Source organism: Neoarius graeffei, chromosome 20 (genome assembly GCF_027579695.1).
Source record: "Neoarius graeffei isolate fNeoGra1 chromosome 20, fNeoGra1.pri, whole genome shotgun sequence".
NCBI classification, from domain to species: domain Eukaryota; kingdom Metazoa; phylum Chordata; class Actinopteri; order Siluriformes; family Ariidae; genus Neoarius; species Neoarius graeffei.
Genome location: NC_083588.1, coordinates 13912814 through 13930538, shown reverse-complemented (window position 1 = coordinate 13930538; position 17725 = coordinate 13912814). Strand labels below are relative to the sequence as shown.

General features: G+C 43.5%; 1 protein-coding gene across 1 annotated transcript in view; it reads right to left on the bottom strand.

Moving 5' to 3' along the window:
- prkcbb (protein kinase C, beta b) overlaps positions 1-17725 on the bottom strand; it is a 193186-nt gene that overhangs the window by 43818 nt on the left and 131643 nt on the right. The window contains exons 9-11 of the mRNA XM_060901290.1: positions 14353-14487; positions 6820-6993; positions 4616-4707 (exon numbers count right to left, since the gene is read on the bottom strand). Of these exons, the coding sequence (XP_060757273.1) occupies positions 4616-4707; positions 6820-6993; positions 14353-14487 (401 nt within the window). The remainder of the gene's footprint in view (positions 1-4615; positions 4708-6819; positions 6994-14352; positions 14488-17725) is intronic.

Sequence of the window (17725 nt, the reverse complement as noted above, 5' to 3'; positions counted from 1 at the left end):
TTTATTAGTGTGCATAGTTTTATATAACTTAATTTTCTTAGTGTGTGTGAACATTTTGAAAAGCATTTTTATATAATTTATATAACTTTTTATATTGTGTGTGAACATTTTGAAAAGCAGTCTTATCCAATAAAAAAAAAGAAATTCAAGAAATGGTTCAGTTACTTGTTTATTTAAAAGAAAAGCTGTATACAAAAGTGAATGCAATGCAGTGGTTCATACAAAACAGCGAGAGTGCTGCTTGTTCTAGTCATGTGGTTGTGACGTCATCGTAAACAAATCCGTTCTACTCATCCAGACGACTTCGCAACGGCGCCGTTGCCAGATTTTTCCACTCTGGAACCCGTTCTCAAAAAGTATCGTTTTGGGGCACCCAAAACGCCGGTGCCGTGTGGACGCCAGGCTGAAACGATAAACAATTTTATCAGATTCACCTGAATCCGTTGCCGTGTGGACAGCCTCTGAGAAAACGTCACTGGAAATGGTGGGATAAATGGTCTTGTGTCCCTCTCTCTCTTTTCATAAGTTTGACAATGGAGGAACATTCGCTCAAAAAGATGAGATGGATTCACACGTCTCAGAGGAAGCACGTTACCCAAAAACATTTTCGAGTTCCAAACGTTCGTTTTCCGGCACAAAATTAAATCTTACAGAAAACAAATTGGTATCTGAGCAGCATATTCCATAAGAGAGCACTTTTCAGATGAAACAAACAAAACAAAACATTATGAAGGCTACTGGGTTTTGGTGCAAAACTGAGATGCAATTGTGACAACGTGTCCAGAAGAACTCTGACTGGTTCTGTAAGATGCTCAGCAAAACCTACAGCTCATTTCCTTATAAAACTGCACGCATTGTACCTGAGACTACTTTTTTTTTTAAGCAAAGGGTCGTCTCACACCAAATATTGACTTTGTGTCATGTATTATGGCTTCCTGATTACTGTTAATAGTATGTTTTTAATGTTGAAACATTTCATTTCATTATTTTAAGCCATTTTTGGTCTACAGCATTTCTTTACATGTGCCGAAGACTTTTGCACAGTACTGTAGATCAGCGTTTCTCAACCTTTTTTCAGTCACGGCACCCTTCAGAAGTATGCAAATTCTCAAGGTACCCCCATATAAAATATACACAGTCACGCTGACCCCGGCAGTGACGTTGTGACATGGGAAAGGGGGCCGTGACACAAATTTTGATGATGCATGAGGCGGCGATGATCTGCATTAGTGTAACTATCGTTTTTTGGAATTTTAATTCATTTTATTTATTTCAATGTTAGAATATATAATTTTTTGACGGATCCCCTAACGAAGCCAGACAGCACCCCAGGGTGCCGTGGCACCCCGGTTGAGAAAGGCTGCTGTCGATAAAGGTCTGGAAATATACAACAAAACTGGGAGAAACTGGATTTATAACAATTCCATTGCTACCACCACGAAGTACAAACATACAAAAAAACAGTATTCCCTTACACAAAAAGTAAATATTTAGACAGCTCACAAAACACATCTTGGCATAATCACTTTCATAACCCAGGTCTAACACTTTCTACCAGCTCTCAAAATGGGTGGCACAGCAGTGCAGTGGTGAGAACTGTCGCTTCAGAGTGAGAAGGTTCTGGATTCGAACCTCTTGGCCGACGGGGGCCTTTCTGTGTGTGGAGTTTGCATGTTTTCCCCATGAATGTGTGGGTTTCCTCCAAGTGCTCCAGTTTCCCTCACAGTCCAAAGACGTGTGTTTAGGTTAACTGGCTACTTGAAAGTCTGCAGAAGGCCAAATAACTTAAATGTATGGGTGAAATGTATAACTTAAATGGAGGGGTGAAATTGAAACAAACGACTGAGTTTAAATATTTGGGAAGTACTTCCACCGAAGATGGAAGGATGAACAGGGAAATTGAGACCAGGGTGCAAAAAGCAAATAACATCAGCTATCAGCTCTCCCCACTCCTGAAACACCCAAACATCCCAATAGAAACAAAATCAAAGATAATAACTTCTGTTTTCATTCCCACGCTCACTTATCAATGCCAAACATGGACCCGAACCAAACCCCTGGAGAGCAAAGTTGTAACCTGAGAGATGCGATGCCTTAGAAAATCAGTCAATAAGACTAGACTTGATAAGATCCGACACTCCAAGATAAGGGAGATGGTGGGAACAAAATCAGTCCATCAAAAAGAAGAGCATGGAATTAAATGGGTTGGCCACCTCATGCGAATGTCATCCAAACAACCCGCCCACCGCACATAAAATATGCGAATCTCTGGATTTAAAGCCAAAGGTAGACCAAGGAAGACCTGGACAAACTGTGTCAAAGAATCTTTGCTCAAGCATAACATCACCTTGGAATACATAGTTTGCACATGACGTCACAGAGTCGGGGATTCCCTAGTGGTGGCCATCTTGCGGGTCAAGCTTACCGTACGGGTCACTGAGCACACATTGTAACGCGCGAGTACAAAGTCTTCAAAAGAACCCAAGCAGGCTATTTAAAGCTAGCAATGGTGCACACCTGTTGTATTCACGGCTGTCGTAATAGGTCAGATGATGACGTCAAGCGGAGCTTTTATGGAATTCCCACTGTACGGGAGCACGAAGGCGAGCAAACAAAGAAACTCAGCATACAAAGGAGAAATCTATGGCTTGCGAGAATCAACCGCAAGGATTATCAGCCTTCCAAACACAGCAAAGTCTGCTCCGATCATTTTATAAGTGGTAAGTTGTTTAAATAAACAATCAATTGTGTTTAAGTTTGTTTTTGGAAACCAAAACATCATGTAAACAATCTCTGGAGAATGCCTAACTGGAACCGCTGAGTATACGTTTACATTGTAATGTACACTTAATATCGCTCGTTTGTCACGTTTTCTATTTCTATTTCCAATGTTTACATACCTTGGCTGTAATTAGGACACGACTGTCACTTGTTTTTATATGGTGGACTTCACGGACCCAGCCACAGACAAAATAATTGTATGACTCCAGCGACTTGTATGCTTTGAGGTCGTCAAGTGTGTAGGCACTTTTACTATTCACGAAATAGTTCACAATATCAGGGTACGATATGGATGGCAGCCCTGCATAGTCACTTGAAAATGCATCTTTGTCCACTTCGTAGGAGTCAATTCCCCCAATCAAGGCCAGTTTGGCTGCATACCGTTGTCGTGAGATGTCGTCTAATGTATCTATATACTTCTGTTTGCTTGATTTTGCCGACATTGATCTTTATTTTAGAAAACTGACTATATAACTTCATAAATTTGTCCGAGATAACGTAGCCGGTAATGGCGATGGTCCGTTTTGTTTGACCCACAAGATGGCGGCTGGAGGGCGTTCCCCGGAATGCCGTGACATCAGTGAAAACTATGTATAGGCTCTCCACTTGGCTGCAGAGAAAAGACTCTTTCTTCCTGCGACACCCCCAAGGATACAAGCAGATTGACAAAAGAAAGAAAAGAACAAGAATGGCTACTTTAAATTGCCCATAGGTGGGAATGGTTAGGTGGGAACTAATCCCTGTTTATGTCTCTGATGTCCACCCTGGGTAGCTCTCCTGAGCTAACTAATAAATCTGCAGTAAGACAGTTAACGACTGCTGATGTACAAGAAGCAGCAGCTCCTAAAAATCAAATAACATACAGCATTGAAGGCTAAACGAATGAGAAAATAAGTCTAAGGCCAAGTTTACATTAGACCGTATCTGTCTCGTTTTCTTCGCGGATGCACTGTCCGTTTACATTAAAACGCCTGGAAACGCCGGGAAACGGGAATCCGCCAGGGTCCACGTATTCAATCTAGATCGTGTCAGCTCCGGTGCTGTGTAAACATTGAGAATACGCGGATACGCTGTGCTGAGCTCTAGCTGGCGTCGTCATTGGACAACGTCACTGTGACATCCACCTTCCTGATTCGCTGGCGTTGGTCATGTGACGCGACTGCTGAAAAACGGCGCGGACTTCCGCCTTGTATCACCTTTCATTAAAGAGTATAAAAGTATGAAAATACTGCAAATACTGATGCAAATACTGCCCATTGTGTAGTTATGATTGTCTTTAGGCTTGCCATCCTTCCACTTGCAAGTGGTAAGTGATATGCGCTGGGATCACACACACAGCGGCTCAGTCCCGAATCACAGCTTGTGCACTTCACTCGCGTGCTCTGTGAGCTGGGCAAGGCCGGAGTGCGCACCATCCAGAGGGCACTCGCTGTTCAGGGCGGAGTGATTTGGAGCGCAGGATGCCTGCGGAGCCGAGCGTATCCGTGTATTGGTGTTGCTGTGTGCACGCAAGTCGTGTATTGGTGTTGCTGTGTGCACACTAATCGTTTTAAAAACGTTAATCTGATGATCCGCTGATACGGTCTAATGTAAACATGGGCTAAAGCTACCTTCATACAAAATGAGCGCACAACAAAACTATGCAATCAAACTACAGAATTACCTGAATAAGAAGAATACCAAGAACAATTTCAGCTTTTGAACAGAATTAGGAAATTGTTGTGTGGCATTATTGTGTTATTATGATATGGCCAACATGACTTGAAGGAAGCAAACATGAGTGCTAAATGCTATCAACAGAGTGTAAAAGTGACAGTGTAGTCCCAGTACTCACACTGCATGTGGCTCCTTGAACTTTCCAACCTGCTGGATCTGGTACATCAGGTCTCCTCCATTAATGTATTCCATTACAAAGTACAGACGATCCTATACAGACACAACACAGGAAAAAAGGTACTTTTAAAGTGCTTCCGTAACGAATTTGTTCCAGAGATATTCTAGTGATGACAGTCCTTTTAACCGCTCGTGAGGAAGCCTGAGGCACCAGAGGCAAAGAAAAACTCCCTTGGACAAGGCAGGAAGAAACATTGGAAAGCAACTGAGGCTCAGCAGGGAAACACATTCTCCTCTGGCGAGCATCGAAAACCCGGAATGAAATGAGGTTTGGGAAGCGTGAAGGAGAGAAGGGTTGGGATAAATTGGAAATATAAACAGAATGAATATGGCAGGAATTTAATGTGTGAGGAAAGGAAGTTGGGATGAATCGAGGAACAACTGGAGGGATTGGAATGAACAGGAGGAGTGGATCAAATAAATAGTGAGAGGCACAGAATGTGAGAGAGGAGTTGGGATGAATAGGTTGTTTCAAAAGGAAAGGCATGGCAAAGGAATATGCAAACAACGGAATCCTTGATAGAGAGAGGCTGTGATCTTTGAACGAGAGCGAGAGAGAGAGAGAGGTTGTGATCCTTGAGCTGGATGGAGGAAGAGACTGCTGTCCATGAGAGACTTCAGTCCTTTGGGAAAGTATCTGCTGCGCTCTTTGTGATAGATGGGGTAGGCTGCAAGCCTTTTGAGGGAAAAGCAACTCACAGGTGAAAGAGGAAAGAATGGGTTGCAAGTCTTGATAGAGAATCAGAGATGCTTCTGACTATTTATATTGAGGGGCTAGAATTCTCAAGACTGCGAGCTGGCCACGGGGTTAGCGTGTCCGCCTCTCAACCGGGAGATCATGAGTTCTACTCGCGGTAGGGTCATACCAAAAACCATCATAAAAAAGGCACCTACTACCGTCTGGCAAGGCACGCTGCAATCCAGATGCGAGTGGGGAAATCAAACTCTCGGGGTTACCAGAGGACTAGCCCCCCACTGTAACCCTAGCTGTAAAGGTGAGAGGCCGAGGGCTATCGAAACGGAGATTGGTGCCGCACCCATACGCCTTAAAAAGTTGGTTCGTCCTGGGACAGGAGACTGCCTGGGAAGACCAGATTCTGGCGTGAGAGGGACTTTGACAGTTCTTAAGAGAAGGACAGTGCCACAACCATCAAGAATGAGAAAAAGGGGCGGAGATCGTTGAAGATAGGAGAGGGGCTGTGATCCTTGAGAGAAATAGTTGGGTTGCAATCCTCGATTGAGATTGTTTACCTTCTGCTGGACTGATGTACAGTACAGGAAAAACATCAATTTTGCAACTTCTTAAGCAGTTTGACAGGACCAAGACCAAAAATTACAGGACAGCAGTACTGGAATGAGAAAGTGAGTTAACCTCCAGAAGTTGCCGGCTTTAGGATAGAATGTTATGTTTGGAAGTCTGGGGCGGGGGGGGGGGGGGGGGGGGGGGTTTGCCAGTTGAGCGTCTGCTCTGCTGCTGTGAGAGGATTCAGCTAATGGTGTTCAGGCATCTAGTAAAGTTGCCTTTGTGAGTCTTTTGTTATCTAGCTATAAAAAGAAAATGTTCATTGATGGATTGCTTGCACTAAATAAAATCAGCATGTGTGTGTGTGTGTGTGTGTGTGTGTGTGTGTGTGTGTGTGTGTGAGATGCCCTGCAATAGACTGGGGTTCCATTCAGGGCAGATACTTGCCTTGCGCCCTTTTGTCCCTTACTTTGGATGCAACTCTGACCAGGATAAAGCAGTTACTGAAGAAAATATAATGTCGCATTTTAGTCTCTCTCTCTCTCTCTCTCTCTCTCTCTCTCTCTCTCACTCTCTCTGTGTACGTGTGTTCAGTATGCTGTCGGATGCTCTGCTGCTCCACTGCGCCCAAAGATTTGTCTGACATGCTGGCCTCCCTTTCTGTTATTTACATTGTGTGTGTGTGTTCGAGTGTGTTTTGAGTCATGTGCTGTGAATTGAAAAAATGCAAAGTGACATGCCATATAGAGGCGTGCATGTGTGTGTGTATGTATGTGTTAAGTGTTTGTATGGGTTTCTGTATACTCGTCTCCTAATTGTTTGCACACCATCTTAATAAGAACTGAAGACATTTTGAAGACAAAATATGTGTGTGTGTGTGTGTGTGTGTGGGGTGTCTGTACCATGGTCTGGAAGCAGGAATGCAGCTGTGTGAGGAAAGGAGGTTTTCCCGAAAGTGCCAACACCCTCTTCTCCACCATGGTACACTCCACATCATCATCCTGAATCACCACGTCTTTCTTCAGAATCTTTATAGCAAATAACTCATCGGTTCCCTTCGTCTCAGCCAGCATTACCTGGAAAAGAGAGGCAGAGAGACAGACAGAGAAAAGTGGGTATGGTACAGTGTACATCGTAAATGTTGCTACACAAAGAATAGTTGCGATAAAAGACAGCATTCACTCTCGTAGACCATAAAATAACTAGCGAGCTAACGGCCTAATTAGTGGTTATGAATTAGTGCTTGACGTTTTCTTATATTAGCATACAAGAAGAAGATACAGTGATACTAAAACACATATACCCTTTGCCTCTCTGCTAATGATGTGAATAAAAGAGAGAAAGACAATGGAACAGAAACAGATTGACCAGAGGATGAACAGACAGGTAGCAGGCATAGAGACCCTGTCTGTATCATCGACAATGGTTAGAACCAGATCCCAACAGAAAACTGTCCATCGGGAGATTGCGAGTTTGAATTCCGATGACACAACAGCTCTCCATGGTAGAGTCAAGAAAGGAGCAAAATTGGCTGTGCTGCCTAGGATGGGAAGGATGGCCTGATTCTCTCTCCGTTGTCATTCAGAGTGATGGCAGTCAATCACGGGCATCTGTGATCTCACATATGTGGAAGCGGGCAGTAGGCACTTTCCTCATAGTATGTTACACTGCCCTGTGATGCAGCATGAGCAGCAGTTCAAAAACTTGTGGAGGTTGGCTTCACATGTCTCAGAAGAAGCAGTGTTTGCTCCATCAACTCTGGTCATTAACTGTTGTGTGATAAGGGATAGTCAGCTGGTGGGTGGGGCAAAATAACAAAAATCAAAGTCCTTCCCATGCCACAAGGCACCCTGGGCAGGGCCGATCTCCGTTTCAGTAGCCCTTGGCTTCTCGCCTATTACGTAGCTAGGGTTATAGTGGGGGGCCAGTCCTCTGGTAACCACGAGAGTTTGACTCCCTACTCACATCTGTATTGCAGCGTACCTTGCCAGATGGCTGTTGGTACCATTTTTATGATGGTCTTTGGTATGATCCAACTGCGAGTAGAACGGATGATCTCCTGGTCGAGAGGCGGACACAATAACCACTCGGCTAACTCTCGGTTTGGGGCCAAAGAACAAATGGAAGAAAATAGGTCAAAACCATGGTCAGAATGGGCTATGAACAATCTTGGTTGCATAATCTGTCAGATGTGCTGCACTATCATCCATAGAAGTGGTAGCAGTGTAAAAGCATACAGATGTAGATTTGTCCATTCATATGCTAATGCTGCATAAGAACCTCAGCCATCAAACCAAACTGATGGTCTACAATGCTGTTGTAGTCTCAACTCTCCTTTACAGGTGCGAAACATGGACCCTCTACCGCCGAGACCTGAAGAAACTGGAACAGTTCCATCAAAAGATGCTCCGCACCATCCTCAACATCAGCTGGGAGGACTACATCACCAACATCAGTCCTCGAAAGAGCCAGAGCAACCAGCATAGAAGCGACCATCATGAAACACCATCTTCGGTGGTCAGGTCACGCTGCCCGCATTGACAAAACAAGACTCCCAAGGAGGATCCTCTTCGGCAAGCTGAGCGCAGGGAAATGCCCCCGGGGCCACCCCATGCTATGCTATAAAGACCAGCTGGAGCAGACCCTCAAGGCAACTAACAAAGACCCCGGGACCTGGGAGGAAGCAGCTAGACAGCGTACTGAGTGGCAAAACACCATTTGTACAGGGACAGAACTCTCTGAAGCGAATAGAAGAATGAATTTGGAAACCAAGCGACAGCGCAGAAAAGAGAAAGAGGCACAACCCCAACCACCACTGACCTTTCAGTGCCATCAATGCCTCCGAGTTTTCAGAGCTAGAATCAGTCATCAATGAGCCCACCATCAGATGTGACCGGAAGGAACAAAATACTCAGATACGAGGAATCACCGCCACCGCCGATGATGCCAATGCATTCAGACCCTACCATGAATCACACTGTCTTTTTGCAAGCAGATCAAGTCCACAGTTACTGGAGGCATTCCAATTAGCTGAAATACCTCTTTGTGCCAATTTGCCAATCTCTGAAACAGGACTGCTGTGAGACAGCATGTCCATTATCTGATTGCATGAGCCTGGTAGGCAGGCTGATCTTAAAGACAGAAGATATGCAACTGCCCACATCCAGAGTTTGCTTGCCCATCTCAACATTTCTTGCATTCTTATGCCCCATTGGTGGTTGCTGTAAAACACCATGATGTGCATTCATGCCTCTTAACACTACTTGATACATGCTTTTGTTATATGGATCAAAAGATGCAAAGCATTCAGCCCCCTCTGAAATGGTCTGAGGTTCAACATTCCCAGTTTCACCAGTGGAGTTGCGGCCAGCAATATCCCTGCCGGATGTAGGAAATCTACATACGGATGATGAGTGGCCACCAGAAATTCTGACAACAGCCATAATAGAGAATATGTTCTGTCTTCCATCACGAAGGCTTGTACGACTTCATGCCAATGAATTGAATAATCTGTGCCGGAGTCGGGTGACATTTTTTGACATCTATTCCTTGTGCTTCCTCAAGCAAGATCAGGAGCTTTGGCTGGTCTGCATTTGCTGCTGGAACTGTTCACACAGCAACCAATTGTTCAGGTAAGGGTGTATACACTGACTCTGATGCTGCAAGGGTTCTAGAGCAGCTTGCGTACATTGAGAACACCCTTCAGAGGACCCTGAAGTGACATGTCAATCTGTTGATGATGTAAAAAAGTAAAATAACATTCTGCTGTGTTCCACAGCAAATGGAATATGGGCATACATTTGTGGGGGAAAAAATCCTTTCCACTAGTTTTTGGAATGTGGCTATGGGGATTTGCCCATTCAGCCAGAAGAGCGTGAGTGAGGCCAGGCACTGATGTCAGGCAAGGAAGCCTGCAGTGCAATCAGTGTGCCAGTTCATCCTAAAGGTTCAGTTCAGTGGTCTTAAGTTCAGGGCTCTATGCAGGCCACTTAAAATTCTTCCAAACCAACTTCTACAAACCAGGTCTTTATGGACCTCGCTTTGTGTACAGGAGCATTGTCATGCTGGCACAGGTTTGGGCTCGATTAAAGAGAAATTGTAATGCTACAGTATACAAAAGCATTCTATACACTTGTGTGCTTCCAAATTTGTGGCAACAGTTTGCGGAAGACCCACATATAGAGGTGATGATCAAGTGTCCACAAACATTTGGCCATATAGTCTCTCAGGTCTAGGGTCACAAACCAATTGTTTCTGTTCATGCAGCACATCTGTTAATCATAGCATACAGAATGGCAGCTGTTTTTTAAGACATTTCAAGAGATGTATGCAGAAAGATGTACTTAGTCCATTTTAATCAGACTCTGGCGCATTCCCCATCAATGCAGTCATATGAGGCAAGTGAAAACTCAGCTATCACACTCCGCTTCAGACCACTCAAGTGAACTTTAGCGCGGTTTGATTGCATAAGAAACAGATTTGACCCTTAATATACCCATCTGCAGGAAGGTTTGTGGGCAGCATTTAATAGTCGATGTGAGCTACTAAATTAACTCATGAACTGCAATGTGAACCAGAGCTGTAGCACTGCATTCTGGATATTTAGACAAATGAACATAAAGAAAAAATGAGAAAATAAATCCTGGATGAAATGCATGAAAGGGATCTTCCAGCAGATTGATTTTCAAACTTATTTTATGTAAAATTAGTTGTAGATTTCAAAAATCTAACTTTCATTTTCGGAGACCAAATAGTTGTCGAGAAAAATGCTTTTTTTTTTTTTGAATACCGGATGACCTTCCTGCAGTGGTGACGTACGCGATGATGTCAGGTAGTGGTCGCTTGGAGCAATTCAGCTGTTTATATTCTCTGTTTACATCGTAGTTCTGCTAGTTTTATCAGTATTTTTACTGAATTTATCAGTTTTTAAATAAGTATGAGTCATTGCATAGCATATAAATTAGGGATGTTAACCGATGACCGTTTGACCGGTGGTTGACCGAATCAACGTCAACCGGTTAATTTTTTTTGGTTGTCGGTTAAAAAAAAAAAAAAATCGTTTTGAAGCTGCCGATTTTGGAGCGGAGAACCTGGAACTCTGTGTTGTAAATGCTTGGGGCATGCCATGCAGTGTAAGGACGACAGCTGACAAATCAGAAACACCCATACAGTCATGTCCCGCCCTCCCGCCCCAGTTGAACACAGCTGCCACTCGGCGAAAGAAAAGTGTAGACACAGGCTTTTTAGCTTACAAATTACCATTCTGGTTTTTTTTTTTAAATTATTATTAGAAGGCACATCGAGTTTAGTCCTGCCTTGGCCAGGGCATTCTGAAAGTATGTTTCGGTCTGTAGCCAACAATGCATGTTATTGCAGATCATATCTCTCCACACAAACTAAAGGCACAGATGCCGACTTTTTCACGGCTGAATCGTGCAGATCCGATTTTTTTTTTTTTTTTTGGGGGGGGGGGGGCGTTGGAGTGTCTGAATAATTTTAATACAGAATTTACTCTGATGAAATTATTCAGACACTCCAACGCCCCCCCTTAAAAAAAAATTGGATCTGCACGATTCAGCCGTGAAAAAGGCGGCATCCGCCAAAAGGCGCGCCGGTTAACCGACTTTAACCGGCTAATGAGGCTCGGTGGTCGGTCAAGATTTTTTTTAGTTTTCGCCATCCCTAATATAAATGCCACAGTGATGCTAAAAAGAAAGTACAAGCTGGAACTAGACTGCATTTCCACAGAGAAAATGCAAAGTGTGCTTGATCAGCTGGAGCAGAGGCTCATCAACAGAAAGTGGATCCAAACAAATACGTCACTAGCACAGGAAGCCTGTCTGGTATTCTCAAAAAAAAAAAAAAGAACCAAAAAAAAAAGCATTTTTCTCGACAACTATTTGGTCTCTGAAAATGAAAGTTTGATTTTTGAAATCTACAACTAATTTTACAGTTTGAAAATCAATCTGCTGGAGGATCCCTTTAAAATATATTTAAAAGTATTTGCTTGATCAGATGTGCAAATAGCCTGAGGTCAAAATTTTTTTTATTTAAAAAAAAAAAATTATATAGGAAAGAATGCATCCTGCTTCTCTGATTTATTCACGATCTTACTATATATTTCCTTCGTAGCTTTACAGCAGTCCGTATAGCCAGTTGTGGGACAGACCACTGGTGGAAATTGATGGTAAAATTGTAAACAATACCTTTTGGACAATGCACTCATCCATCCATCCAGTATTTGTAACCACTTATCTTGTGCAGGGTCACGGGCAAGCTGGAGCCTATCCCAGCTGACTATGGCCGAGAGGCGGGGTACACCCTGGACAAGTCGCCAGGTCATCGCAGGACCGACAAAGAGACAAACAACCATTCACACTCACATTCACACCTACGGTCAATTTAGAGCCACCAATTAGCCTAATCTGCATGATTTTGGACTGTGGGGGAAACTGGAGCACCCGGAGGAAACCCACGCGGACACGGGGAGAACATGCAAACTCCGCACAGAAAGGCCCCCGTCAGCTACTGGGCTTGAACCCAGAACCTTCTTGCTGTGAGACGACAGTGCTAACCACTACACCACCGTGCTGCCCCACAATGCACTCAGTAACCACTTAACTGTTAAGTGCCTTTTAGGAACATTTTAATAACAACTTTAACATTAACATAGCTAAGCAGATCAGAAAAGGAGCTACAGCTTGAGTACTGTATATCAGTGCGCACAAGACCTCTTGGTACACAAGGCCAGTATAGAAAACCTGATTCAGAGAGTGAACATAGGGGCAGTGAAAACTGAATCTACAATGGCTCTGTACTCTCTATACAGGCCCATATACAGTCAGTTCCAGGATTACTGGCACTCCGGTAAAGATTCTGATCATGAAAATATCTTTGTTGTTAATTAGCTTAATATGATACTGAAAATGAGAGAAAATGTCAAATTGACATAAATATATTCTCAGAAAAAAAACCCCGTGTTGCGTGAATGAAGATGGGACTCAAGTTTCCTCTTTGTCCAAATGATCATTTCTGACATTCTCATCTTGTTTGTATTTGTGAGAAGGAAGGAAGGAAGGAAGGAAGGAAGGAAGGAAGGAAGGAAGGAAGGAAGGCAAACAGGCGTAAACAGAGCCAGTCTGTAGAGATGGGTGAGAGAGAGAGAGAGAGAGAGAGAGAGAGAGAGAGAGAGAGAGAGACAGAAATTTAATACAGAGAGAGACACAATAGAATGGAGAGAAAGAGAATAGAGACAGACAGAATGGACAAGAGAAGAACAGAATGAAGTAGAGAAAAACAGTGTGGAATAGAGAACGACAGAGCAGCAGCAGTGATGCGATTCAGAAACATTTTCTCTGTAATTGAGAAATTTGGAAAAAACATCTGTTACACACACACACACACACACACACACACACACAATCCTCTGCCTCCCAGCAGCACTCAATATGCCTGTTCCCATGGCAACTGCCAGCTTTTGAAACGGAAGACCCCACACCCCACCATTCTCATCTATCTATCTATCTATCTATCTATCTATCTATCTATCTATCTATCTATCTATCTATCTATCTATCTATCTATCTATCGCTTTGCTTTTACCTTTCTGTCTGTCTTTATTGTCAATTTATTTTATTCATCTCTGTTTATCACTAAATTCACAAACCCCCCCCCCCCCCCCCCCACACACACACACACACACACACACACACACACTCCCCTATTCTGGCTACCTGCTGCTTCTCCCTGTTCCCTAGATCATATGCATGATGTTGCACATATAGAGCATAAGTGTTAATTTTGTCCTACAGATTTTTCAAATTTAAGACCACTGACACACACCATTCACTATACAGACCACATACCATCATCCTCAACACCTAAAGCATTTTGGGTATTCTGTACCCACTTCGTGCACCGTTTAGACACTAATCTGCTGCAGAGCACTGTGGCATTAGGGCATGACTACAAAATGGCAGACTTCCAAAACGGTGTATACGGCTTGGACAGGAATGTACAGCGACTCTTCTGAGGAAGAAGAAGAAGACCGAATGCAGACAGACAGAAAGAAACAGAATAAAAGGGTAGAACCGAGAGATAAAAAAGGGAGAGAGGAGAAAGACATACCGGTATGATACCGATGGGGACTTAAGGAGTGAGGAAAGGACAGAGACAGAGACAAGGCAGAGGCAGAGGCAGAGCTTGCAGGAAGAGAGAAAGACAGAGAAGAGAATCAGGGAATGACAGACAGCTAGGAAGCAGACAGAGACAAAGGGAGAGGAGAGTGATTTAGAGAGGCATAGAGAAAAAGGGGGAGCCAGCCAAAGAGTGAGAGACAGAAGGAGGGGGAGAGGACACACACACACACAGAGTTAGGGACAGAGGGAAGGGAGAGACAGATAGACAGACACGAGTCAAGAGATAGGAGTAGTAACCTTGCCAAAGCTCCCTTTTCCAAGCACCATGAGGAAGTTGAAGTCGGAGAGCTTCATCCGGTCTCTATTTCCATTATTGTCCAACTTGGATACAGATGAGTCTGTCTTCTTAGCAACAGAAGCTATTTTAGCTCTCTGTAAGGCAAAAACATACACAGACACAAACATTTACTTCCTACAGCATCAATTCAATTTATTTTGTCTCAGATCTCTAAGTACAGGTTTCATCCCAGAAACTCGATCTCAAGTCGAGTGAGTGTTCTCACATGAACATCTGCCATTTTACATTTCTGTCCCAAACACTAGAAGATGAAGAAAGTTCTAACAAGATGACTGAAATTGGAACAAAACATCTTGCGAGTGCTTATGTTTTAGCGTCTGTGTTATTCTTGATATGTGAGAGAACTGATATTACCCATAATGCACTGCAAGACCATCAGGGTTAAGAAATGACCGAGATTGCTAGTCAGTTTACAAATGTAATGTTCAGATGAATGTGTGATGAAATGTGAAATGTTTGAGGCTACAATAGTGTAGAAAAGACTCTGCAGTTGTTTGCATGAATTCTGGTCAGTACTTGTCAATCAAACTCTCGTGTTTGGGATATATTCTGTTGACAACATTATTAATGCAACTACAGGAATTAATGCTATGCCTTACTCAAATCTAACCTTTCTCTTAACTTCAGAAAGCAAAACATATTTGGCCTCTTTCAGATTTAAAACCAACAGTGTTATTTCTGGGGACCAGGGATCTTTGGACCGGGATATCTGTGGACCAGGCAAATGTCCCCCACAAGGCAGGCTTTTACTACTCGAGTCCGACTCGGGCCCTAATTTTAAGGACTCGTGACTTGACCCGCACTTGAGCACTGATGACTCGGACTTGGACTCCTGCATTAACTGCGTTCGAACTCGTAAATTGGAGACGAGGACTCAGATTTTTTCTTTATTTTTTGTAACATGTCATAATAATTTGGCATAACATATTTATACCTGCATTCATTTTTGTACTAATTTCATGCAAGAGTGTCACACCTGTGTACCCTGGCGCGTGCATCAGAAAGACTCTTGGGCGCGCTCCGGACAGCGCACACACTCCATAAATGACTTGCACCTGCACAGGATTAAGGTGCAATCAGCGCGCCTATATAAAAACTGTGAAAACATACTTACTTTGCGAAGTATTGAGTTGCATTGCTGACACATTACTGAGCCCTGATTTCCTCTTTCTTGTCTTTGATTCTGCCGAGTCTACGATAGCCTGTTTGTGCCTCGCTCGACCTATTGCCTGTTTCACCGTTTTACAATTTTGCCTGCCGTTCTGGATTGTTGACCTGTCTTCACTTGTATTAATAAACACACCTTCTGCACTTACATCTGTCTCCCAACCATCTCTGACAGAATACTTCGCACTCCCTGACAAAGAGAAGCACATTCACCTGTTCATACATTATGTTCAGTTACAAACTAATGTTAATGGCGCTAAAACAGCCACCGTCAAATGATGCGGTTGGAGTCTTGTTCTTGGACTTGACTCGGCTCAATAGTGAACTCAACTCGAAATTTTTTTTTAATGATTTGGACTTGACTCGGACTTGAACACTGGGGACTCGAGACTGGACTCGGACTTGAGGTTTCGTGATTTGACTACAGCACTGCCACAAGGTAAAGACCTTGTGGGGACATTTGCCTGGTCCCCAGATATTCCTATCCCTGTGGGGGCATTAGGTCCTTACAAAGATATAAAAATTTGCCCCCCAACCACCACCACCACACACACACACAAAGATGTGTGATCTCACACTCCCTTTAAGTGAGCATTTAGTCATTTAGTTGTTTTTAACAATCTCAGCATGAACATTTTAGAATGACAGATGGAGCCCTGTGTGTGTGTAAAAACATCACCACTTGTTCACTGATTCTCTCCTTCACTCTCCCCTTATGTTGGTTACAATCATCTCTGGGAGAAAGTCATTTAAGAAGTTTCTGTGTACATTCAAGAGTACTATCAGGATCTAGACGTTGGATCACATATCATTGCACCCTTTCTGTGATCTCTCACCCATCGAAGACAGACGTTATGATCGGTTTAAAACGGTGATTGAGGGCAACATCAGCGTGACATCAGTGACCCAATTCTGTGAATGAGATTACACACTGGCACCTCTCCTTCTCAGTCAATGATTCTGTAGATGAGTTTCCTCTTGTGTGTAAAGTGGTGCTGGCTCTGGCCTGAACATCTGACAGCAGGCCAAGTTCATCCACTTGCTTCAAGCCGAGCCCCAGAAGGCAGTGGGTAGCCAAGCTGTACAAGTCCGTTCACAACTCATCTATGCCACTAAGCAACCTAAAGTGACTAATGTCAAGAAAAGAAGCCAGCAGAGAGAAGCCAGTACTCCCTGGCACAAACTGGATTTTTTGATGGAAAAGCCTTCTGGAGCCACCATTGCCAAGATAGCACTTTGAAACACATGGCCAGAGATTTGGGAGCCCTGGTTCATGCACTGTTGGATCTCTCAATCAAACTTGTTTGACTCATTTGTCATGACTGGATGCCTTGCGTGTGAACAACAATAGCCATATATTGAGGGACCCAACAGGAAGGTTGCCAATTCTTTTTAATTCAATAAAGTGACTCCGAGGTCTTCTGCTTCTGGGCTATGGCTTTTTAAGGTTTGGCTGATGGAACAACTGTTTGGACTTCTCCAGATAAAACAGCGACACACCTTTGTTTATTGCCCTTCCATTCACAAATCCTTGCAGGCCTCCAAATGACACCTGAGACATTCCAGTGCCTGACAGACATTGTGCTATGGCCCCAGGATCACTGTGCAGTCTACGTAGACAATGTCATCAAACTATCAGAGTGATGGGAGGCTGCAAGGGGCTGGGTTAAATGTGTTCAGAAATTGAGCATGCATGAGATATTTAGGGGAAAAAAATGGAGAACCTTCCCTGACACACAATGAAGAACATCTCCTCCTTTGTCTTCCCCTTTCAGATATGACAAAAAGAGAGAGTAAAATAGATCACTAAAGCTTCAACTGCATTTTAATAGCAGAATCATCACAACAGAGCCAATGCTCTTGAAGCTACATTTAAGTAATAAAAAACAAAACATATACCCCATGAGTTATTTGGCAGTGGAATTGGGCACTTGACTTGAATTGAGTGGCACAATTCATGCTTCAGTGCCACCTGACAGACTGTTCCTTCACCTTGGTTACTAACTACATACCATCCAGTGGATGGCACGTGCCAAGGACTCCAATTCCCACCTCTCTCACAAGTTCCTTGCAAGAATTGCCATTCCAGGTTGATCACCGTCCTTGGTTTTATTACTAGTCGCTCCACTGCCTTGGGCAAGCAGA